Below are 10,136 nucleotides of genomic sequence, written 5' to 3'. Positions count from 1 at the left end.
GGAGGTTGGGTAGGGAGAGGCAAGGTCAAAGATCATAAATTCAAAGACCAGAAAAGGCCCACAAAAAAAAAGTGTCATTGAAAACTGAACAGAAAAAGCATGCAGATTATCTCCAGAAAGAATATTCCTGGGGGGCTGGAAAGATGGTTCAATAGTTAAGAGCACTGCTGTTCTTCCAGAGTACTGATTCAATTTCTAGCACCCACAAGGCAGCTCAGAACTATCTCATGCCCTCTTCTGCCCTTTGTGGGTACTAGGAATACATACGGTATACAGACATACATGCAGGAAAAACACCCATACACATAAAATAAAAATAAATGTTAAAAAAAAATATTCCAGGGGCAAGAAATACAAAAGCTTTGAAAAAGTACCATGGTTGATGTTTTAAATTTTCTATACTCTTTATATCCTTATACTTTTACAAGTTCAAGTAACAGAAGTACATAGTCAAGGGCATTTTCTGATTTATGAGATAAGTTTTGAAAATAGAGCCAAAAGAATCTGTTAGCAAGTTGGAAATAGAATAGAAAACAGGCTAAGGATGAGTTCAGATTTAGCCTGAACAAGAAACAGAAAAGATGGAAAAGCTACAGAAACCCTGCAGCAAGAGGGAAGAAGCCCAGGAACTATTTTAAACATGATAAAGTTTATATCAAAAGATAAAGTTGACAATTGAATATGAGTCTGGAATTCAGGTGAGAAGTCATATTAAAAGTATAAAATTGGGGCAGAGTGTGGTGTCTTTTATCTTTAGTCCCAGCACTTGCAAGACAGAGGCAGATGAATCTTTGTGAGTTCAACCCTGGTCTACAGAGTGATTTCGAAGATAAGATAGATAGATGATAGATAGATAGATAGATAGATAGATAGATAGATAGATAGATAGATAGATAGATTAAAATAGAGGCTAAGGCAAGTGGACAAGCAGATCTGTATGCATTCAAGGCTTGCAAGGTGGTCTACATAGCAACTCCCAGACCACCCAAGGCTACAGAGTGAGACTCTGTCTCAACAAACAAACAAAACAACACACACAAACACAACTGAGCATCAGAGCATAATAACAGTGCTTGGTTGACTAAGACAGTGAAATCAAGGTCTCAGGGGTTAAGCTGGAGAGATAGCTCAACAGTTAAGAGAACATACTGCCTTCCAAAGGACTCCAGTTCAGTTCCCAGTACCCAAGTCAGACAGCTCACAACGAGAATTCAGTATCCTCTTTTGCCTTTAAAAGCACTTGTACTCATGTATGGACACACACATACACACACACATACACACACATATACACACACACATACACACACATATACACACAAACACACACACATCCACTGCATCAGAATCTATTACACAAGGACATATACCTTGCCTCCAAGTATTTGTATATATTGGGGTTTGGAATTTGGAGTTTGTTTTTTTGTTTGGTGTGTGTGTGTGTGTGTGTGTGTGTGTGTGTGTGTGTGTGTTTGTGTTGAGGCAAGGTTTCATTTAGTTCAGTCTGCCTCTTACTCACTACTTTTGCAGTATGTGGTGTAGGTATGGGGTGAGGTTTATATGAATGTACCTGTGGGTCAAAAATCTTTAGGGGCTGGAGCAATTACTCAGTGCTTAAGAAAACATGTTCTTGGAGAGGACCCTGGTTAAATTCATAGACCTACATGGCAATACACAATCAATCCATAACTCCAGGGAATCCAATGTCCTCTTTCAAATTCCAAGTCAGAAGCCACGCATGAGGTATACAGGAATATAGACTGGCAAAACTCATACACACATAAAAAGGGAAAAAAAAGAGACAAATCTTTTAGTTTAAAAAAAAATAGATGGAAATTGACTGCAGAAAAATTCCAAATCTACCTCTGGCCAGAGCCTCTGAAACCAACTGCAGGGACCTGAATATACATGCACGTAACCCCAACTCAAAGCCACACATGTAGAGACCTTGTCTCAAAATGTGTGTGTGTGTGTGTGTGTGTGTGTGTGTGTGTGTGTATGTGTGTGTGTGTGTGTTCACAGGGGCTGAAGGAATATGTCCTTGTGTGACTCTGATGCAGTGCTGTGTACACTTATGGTCCCAGCTAACTGGGAGGTTGCTACTGGGGAAATCACTTGAGCTCAGGAATTTAAGATCATTCTAGGCAAAATGGTAATCTCTAGTCTGAAAACAATCTAAGCACAAGAAATTGAGTGTTCAGGACATAGATGTTATTTAAAGCTGTGATGTGGGCTCAGCTGATCTATACAGAGAAAATATGGAGTATACAGAATCAAGAGTTGTGTTGGCTTTTTGGGACAGGATCTTGCTATATAGCCCAGGTTATCTTCATACGAAAAGGCCTCTTGCCTCAGTTTCCCAAATGCTGGATTGATAGGTGGATGTCTCCACACTCAGAAGAAAGACTTTTGTTTACTTATTTTTAAGTAGAGCCCAGGTACTTGTATACACTCCTTTAGGGATCCAGTTGGAAATGTACTAAGGGAAGAATTGAGGAGTAGTGTCATTTAGGGGATTGGGAGAAGTTAGCTGAAAGATATACAAACAGGACACCCACAGGCACAGGAAGAAAGAAGACATGTGCAGAGACAGGTGGGTAGACAGATGGTTCTTTGATGGCTTGAGCTCTGTCATCAAAACAGGAAAAATCAATGATGTAAACAGAAACAAGCATAACAGCTTTGCAATACCCTATGCAAGTTCCAGGAAAAGCCACTCAGAAGCTAGTGAGTGTCCAAGTAGAAGAGCTTCCCCAGTAAGCCCAGCACAAGACAAGACAGCATTGAAATATGTGTTGGGGGAAATATCTGAACTTGAAAGTTTGTGGCCCAAGAGAAGCTCAACTTCCTTCTGTTCTAGTCCTAAAGGGCCTGAAATGCCAGGCTAAGAACCTCAGTGTTTATTGCTTCTGGTTCCTATGTTCTTTTGAGTTCTCCCCTGTTGCCAGGCAGTGCCTTAAATTCCATTCTATCTCTTTGTGGGGCAGTGAGCTCCAGCTCTACTGACTAAACTCCAGCCCCACATACGCACAGGAGCAGCCATGGACTCTGAACACTCGACTATTTGTCAACAAATTGGCAATACTTGCAGACCGATATGTCAGTTCTTCAGAACTCTGTGTGAGTGCCTCCAAAGTTTCTGGGATGATAATGTGAAGGGCCATTTTTTTCCTACCACACCAGAGGAAGAGAAGCCAAAGTCTACAACTGAGAGCATTTTCCACAAAGAAAAAATTGTGGAACTCGGCAACCTCCTGAAGAATACAGGACAGTCGCTTGACAAGAGAGCTCAAGCTGCCCAGAAAATCGGACTACTGTCTTTCACAGGTGCTGCTTCACCGCTGAGATAACAACATAGCTGCTTCATGTCCTTCTGCTTGTTAGAGCACTGCAGTTCAGTGGGATTATTAGCATTGTTTATCATCAGTATTATTAAGCTGCAATTGTTTTGTTCTGTTTTCTTTGTTTTTCAAGTCAGGGTTTCTCTGTGTGACCCTGGTTGTCCTGTACCTCCTGCTTTAGACTAGGCTGGCCTTGAACTCAGAGATCTGCCTGCCTCTGCTTCCCACAAGCTGAGACAAAAGGCATTCGCTACCATGCCTAACTTTGTGATAGAATTTTGATGAAGTATATGAGTGCCAAATATTTTATTTTTATAGTTTGTAAAGTATATTACATACAGACAGGCATGGTAGTACACATCAATAATCACAAAGCCAGGAGTGCTGTTACACATCTGTAGTCACACAGCCAGGCATGGTGCTATACACAGATATTCACAAAGCCAGGTGTGGTATGACATATCTGTAATTCCCAGCTTGGGAGGGAGAAGCAGAAAAGTTTCTGCAGGTCTGAGGATAACCTAGTCTACACAATGATTCCAGGCCAGCCAAAGCTACAAAAACAGACTCTTGTCATCCTTTCCTCAAAGAAGACAAAGCATTACATAGAAAAAGGGTCTTTGATCTCCCGCCATTCTACACAATCCTTAAGGCAAAGGGAGTAGAGACATCAAATGGGTGTTTGGAAGCCCCATGAGGACCTGAGGTGAAAGACCACAGTGGGGCCAGAGGTCAATAGGCATATCAACTTTACTTAGGGTTATTCAAGGCTTATAATGTTTTTTTCTTTTTAGGGGGAGGTAGGAGGGGTCCCAAGGGTAGAAACATCCAGATTGGGCAAAGCCTGGGGTTTTAGGGTACCTGAAATGTCTCATTAGCATGGGGAAGAATTTCAGGAATCTCAGGGGCTGCCTGAATAGGTTTTGTCATGAGAAAGCAAATTGTTCACGTAAATTGAGGTTATGTGATATTCTTCAGGTAGAAGCATATGTGTAGGCTTCCCAGACAAAGTCAGAGAAGGAGAAGTTCTACTAACAGGAGTCTACCATATTACCCCAAGCCCAGAGGTTATCCTTTCATGGTGGACTTCTACCTTAATTAGTAGTTTTCCCACATACTCCTAAAATAGAATTTCAGCATATAGGCAGGAGGCAGAAACAGATGAATCTCTATGAGTTCAAGGCCAGCCTGGTCTACATTCATGTTTCTGGACAAACACAACAGAGGAACCTTGTCCCAAGAAAAAACAAAACAAAACAAACAAACAGTTACTAAGAAAGCTGATAAGTATACCAGTAAAAGGCAAGGTCACATAGTCTTAATAATTACCAGGCCCAACTCATGTACTTGTCCCTCATGAATTTTAATATTTAAACTTTTATTTAATCTTTATGATCATCTTTTAATAAAATAATTATTAGCATACTGCTAGAATGGAAAGATATCCTGGGACACAGGAGACCCAGACCCCTGAAAAAAAAAACCAAATAACTCTGAGGTGGGACAATATCCCAATGGAAAGGTATCCAGAGACAGGAGAGCCCAGGAACCACCCAGCTCTGAAAGGAAGCCTCATCAGCCCCAGCTTTGGAGTCCCCTCAGCACCAGCTTTGCAACCCTAAGGCTATCCCAAAAAAGCTGGAATGCTACTGTGTAAGAGCAGTGTAACAACTCTGTTTCACTGCTCTGCTTTACAGCCCCCAGGGGAGGGTATTCCCAGCTGAGCTCAGGAGCTCAAGAGCCTCATTCCAGCTCCAATTCTTTGTTTCTTGGCTTCTTCAGATGGCTCACATTAGGGAACAAATGAAAGAGATTTCTTGGGAGAACACCTGCTACTGGGAGAAGATAGCAGGAAACCAAACTATAGGCAGGGCTTATACAGGATTTCCCAGAAGCCAGAGCTTTCCAGGGGGAGATTTCCAGGATGAGGATTGGTAGATTTCAAGTCCTGAGCTTGGGGGGCCTCAAGGATTGAGGGGATTTCCTAATCAAGGATTAATGGGATTTTTTTTTCTTATAAGGTATTGAAAACTAGGCACTCTCTCACCTTGGGACTGGAAATGATACTTACACCCATAAGAAAATGACCAGTAGGGCCTTTAGGGACATCTGGGGGGCAGGACCTGGCTGCTGGAGCTCCTTGGTCAAGGGCCTGGCCACTTTCCTGCTTACAAAACCTTCTCTGCTGCTGGAGTTGGCATAAAGAGCCAACAATGATATGATCTGAGCCTGGGAATATCACTCAGTTGTCAGAATGCTTGCCTAGCATGCATGAGAGCTTAGATTTAATCCCCAGGACCAGCTCTAATCTCAATAGAGGCAGAAAGAGCTGAAGTTTTAGGATATCCTGGACAACATATGTAGCACTGAAGTTGTGCTACACAGCTTTGTGCTCCCACCAGGCCCTGTGATTCCAGCCACAGACCCACGAACTCGTTGGATTTGCAAATGAAAGACTGACATGTATACACACAGACACACCCAGAACAGCTAATTTTTAAATGCCTTGGCTACCTCAAAGTCTGGGCACTACACAAGTTAGAAAAATCTGAGGACAGAGCTCTAATCGCTAGACTCGACTCCAAAGTACTCTATCCCATGTGTGTTTCAGTTTGTATCTTGTTGGAATTTGAAACTGAACTAGAAATTGGGCCCTTACTATCCTAGGCCCAATTGGAGAAGTGGCCAGTGTCAATCCACCCGAATTCTCACACAGCTGGTTGGCTTTCTCTCCTGTAGCTCCTTCATCTAATCCTTCTTCCCCAGTCATGGTGTATTCTTTCTCCTTCCCCATGTGTCCTGGCCCTAAAAACTCTAAGGATCCCATCCAGTCTCCCTTTGTCCAGCAATTGGCCGAAGGTATCTTTATTAATCAGTCAAAAACTAATTGAAGACAAGGACCTTTAGCATTTGGACACCCAGACTCCCGATTGATTTAAAGCCTTACAACCAATCTCCAACAACCATAGATTTAGAGGCCCACCTAGACTACATGACACCCTTCCTTTACAAGAAATCTTTCTAGCTAGAAGGTCTAGGTGTTTTCATTTTGTTTTGTTTAAGTGAGAAAATGAATTACTTAGATGTAGCTTGAGGGGCCAAATCTCCAAAGAATGATATCCATGAGGAGAAATGTAGAACTCCCTATCCTCATCCTCCTCCATAGATATTGAGTGGTCAAAACTAGAGAGTCAGGAACCTCAAAAATCATTCCCAGCCTTGTAAAGGAGTGGCTTCTGCTGTGCATCACATGAACAAAGCTCAGCTCCCTGGATAGCTATGTTCGAGTTCTGAGGGAAAAGGACCAGAATGCTTTAGCTTGATATTAGTCTTAGCTATGCTGGTGGGAAGCAAGGACTTACACCCAGCTTCCACTAAAGCTTAAACATCAAATGGAATACTCTTAGCATTATGGGATCAGGGTAACACAAGTTAGAAAAATCTGAGGACAGAGCTCTAATCGCTAGACTCGACTCCAAAGTACTCTATCCCATGTGTGTTTCAGTTAGTATCTTGTTGGAATTTGAAACTGAACTAGAAAGATCTTGGGCAAAATCTGCCAGGCAGTGGTAGTGTACACTTTGCCACTCTGGTGGCAAAGGCAGGTAGATCTCTGAATTGAAGGCCAGCCTGGTCTACAGAGTGAGTTCCAGGATAGTCAGGGCTACACAGAGAAACCATGTCTCAGAAACAAAACAAAACCAAAGCAAGCACAGAGAGAGAGAGAGAGAGAGACAGAGACAGAGACAGACAGAGACAGAGACAGACAGAGACAGAGAGACAGAGAGAATCTAGGATTAGGCTGGGTCAATGGTCAAAGGAAGAAAAATCTTATATGGAATTATTGGTCTTGGTTCTGACCAGTAGTTGAAATAGTTGAAAGTAAGAAATGTGCAAGAAGCGCTCAGCCATTAGTGACTCTCAAACACTTTTCTACCACAGGGCAACTGAGGTATCTTTGCTCAGCCTTTGCATCTCCTCTGTGCTCTGACAGTCTCAGGTCCAGAGTTTCTTCCAGTACAAAGACAGAATGTTGCTGAGCAAACACAGCCAGATTATACCACCTGGGTATATTCCCACCTCAGTCCCCAGAACAGAGCCAAGGGAGACAGGAGCCTCTGCAGACAATGACAGTCCCATGCTTCCCACATGACTCTGATCAAGTTCCCAATGTCCACAGCCACACAGGAAAATTTAACTTGTGCAAAGTGTCACCTATGGTTGCCAGAATATGAATCTGGGTCTGGGGGTGTGGTGAAGCCTTGAATTCAATCCCAAAACAACAGAGAAAATGGAGGCTAGAGAGAGAGCTCATTCAGTAAAGTGCTTACTTTGTAAACATGAGAACAGGAAGGTGAGCACTAGAACCCACATAAAAGCTGGATGTAATCTTTGTACTGGACAAGTGAAGACAGGTGGGTTGCCAGCCAGTCAGGCTAGTCAATTTGTGGAGTTCTGGCCAGAGAGACATCTGATTGCAAAAATTTTAAAGATATGTAGAACCCAGTGTGGTGATGCGCACCTTTAATCCCAGCACTAAGCAGGCAGTAGCAGCTGGATCTTTGAGATGGAAGCTAGTTTAGTCTACAAAGTGAGTTCCAAGACAGCCAGAGAAACCATGTCTCAGAAAACCAAGATGACAATGATAATAATTATAATAACAATAATTTAAATGTGGATGATGTCTGAGGCTGTGTCCTAACCTCAAGAATGCACACACGTATAGTAGGTATCCCCATATGTACAGAGGCACACATGCACACACATACACACACACACACATACACACACACACATGCACACACATACACACACACAGGATAAGAATGCACAGGGCCTCTGAACTGTTATCAGCTACATTGACCACATACTTCTGAAAACACAAATGTTTGTCTTACAGGAGGCAGGGGTGCTGCACAGTTTGCCAGTGAGTACATGGAAGATGTTGCTTTCATGCTGCAGAAAGAAAAGTTGATGTCATTGAAGACAAAGATCCTGCTGATCCAGAGTGTGGCATGTTGGTGCTACTTAAACCCTGAAAGCCAGAGGATGGCCAAACAACTGGATTTTATTCCTATTTTTGTCAATATCTTGGAGACTCCTTTTGAATCTACCAACAAACAAGAAATAAAGACCCACCGCCTCCTCCTGTTTTGGATCTGCTATGCCCTCACAGTCATGACTACTAACAACTTACCTATCATAAAGGAGCTGAGATCTTACAGATCTCTGAAATTCCACCTACAGATCTTGGCTATGGAGAACTGGTCTGGGTGGTCTGAAAATTTTGCCCAGGTCTTATATTACCTAGTAGGTTTTCACAGAAATTAAATTTTTTTTGTCCAATTACATGATTCAACTATCCTGGTGCCATGCATTACCCGAGAAACCTGAAATAAAGTCCATAGATTATTCTACAGTGTTGTCTTTTGCAGTTAACACTGAAATCAGGGGAAATAAATTGTGGGAAAAAGAACAGCACCCACACACACACAAAGTAGCAAAAGTCAGCTACTGTAATGAATACCATATATTTCACACAAGTATATCAAAGATATTTCAAAAATAAAATTGACTAGCAACAAACAGTGTCTTGTCCCTTCACTGTCACCTCTTCATGAGTGGACTCTTGTCGCTCCCCAGCGTCCAACCAGCGGAATAAGGCAACGACAATAGTGTTCTTTGAGTGGTTTATTCAGCAACCCTTGTATTGTAAGCTCTTGTGCTCCAGAATCCACCACACCACCACCTGCAGCCCCTTAAAGTTTTGCCTCCCTCCTATCAGTAACTGCCATGAGAACACTGGTAATTGGTCACTCCGTATGACGTGAGGCGGGATGATCGGGCAACCACACCTCTTAGCGCAAGCTTTCCATATATGGAGTTGTTTTTCTCTCAAGCACTGCCCAGTCATCCTGGCTGGCCTTTTGCCAAGCGTCATCTTGTAATGGCACCAGTGGAGCTGCTTCCCACAGCTCCCCCTTTTTTGTTATATGCAAGCAGGAGAACACAGAGGTCTGACCCTCTGTAGTAGAGGGAGATTGTCAACCCCACTTCACCACCTGCCGTTTACAGTATGGTTACCACGGGCGACCCAACCTGGTGCCGTTTTCCAGAGGACAGGACCTAGGGCAAAACCTATATGCAGTCAGACATATGTCCGAGGATGCATAGCGTCCTCTGCAGTGCCATGCCCTACATCCTGCTTTGTGAATCACAATTCTGAGGTTTTCAAATAGCTTAGCCAGATTTTCAGAGACTGGACCCCTTCAAGGGCGGCAACTGCTTGAACAACCATGGCATTGCCTTTGCGCTGTTGACTGCTTAGCTTCAAAATGCACCACAGTGCTAGGCAGCTGATAAAAACAAGGCAAATGGCTAAATCCCCAATTCCCACCCACTCCTTCAGATGATTCATTGCAGATCGGATCCAGGATGACAACCCTTCAGTCAAGGACAGATCAACTCGGGTGGAGTTCACATGGACTATGGCAAGCCATAGTCAAAGTTATCCATCCACTTTCCTATAAGATACTGAGACAAATTTTTAGACAACACAGCTGCATGACTCGAATTTTCAAATTTCACTGAGGTAACGCACAAGCCGGTGTATTTCCACTGACATCCCAGCTGTGCCACTTCCATAAGCACATCCACTTGTTCAATTGGGAATTAATCTGTCTTTGGGTACACCTGCATTGGATAATTGATTTGTTGATTGGCAAATCTCCCTTGTCCTAATAACATATCCTGATTCCAGGCTGGTTGCCCTGCAGCTGCATTAGCAGTGGCTTG

General features: G+C 42.9%; 1 protein-coding gene across 1 annotated transcript; it reads left to right on the top strand.

The window, feature by feature from the left end:
* The first annotated feature begins 3,041 nt into the window (after positions 1-3,041).
* On the top strand, positions 3,042-8,789 carry Armh2 (armadillo like helical domain containing 2). The gene is made up of 2 exons (XM_028776337.1): positions 3,042-3,327; positions 8,242-8,789. Exons 1-2 carry the CDS (start codon positions 3,042-3,044, stop codon positions 8,670-8,672), a joined length of 717 nt encoding a protein of 238 aa, XP_028632170.1. The 3' UTR covers positions 8,673-8,789.
* Positions 8,790-10,136: the final 1,347 nt, after the last annotated feature.

The sequence above is a fragment of the Grammomys surdaster genome, unplaced genomic scaffold, assembly GCF_004785775.1.
Source record: "Grammomys surdaster isolate TR1022 unplaced genomic scaffold, NIH_TR_1.0 267, whole genome shotgun sequence".
NCBI lineage: Eukaryota > Metazoa > Chordata > Mammalia > Rodentia > Muridae > Grammomys > Grammomys surdaster.
The sequence above is the reverse complement of the archived record's forward strand: the minus strand, read 5'-3'. Positions and strand labels throughout refer to the sequence as shown.

Excerpts from the sequence above, each read along its gene's own strand:
- Armh2 (XM_028776337.1), top strand. The coding sequence starts at position 3,042 with ATGGACTCTGAACACTCGACTATTTGTCAACAAATTGGCAATACTTGC. Across the intron at positions 3,328-8,241 it reads CGGACTACTGTCTTTCACAG|GAGGCAGGGGTGCTGCACAG; the intron begins GTGCTGCTTCAC and ends TTTGTCTTACAG.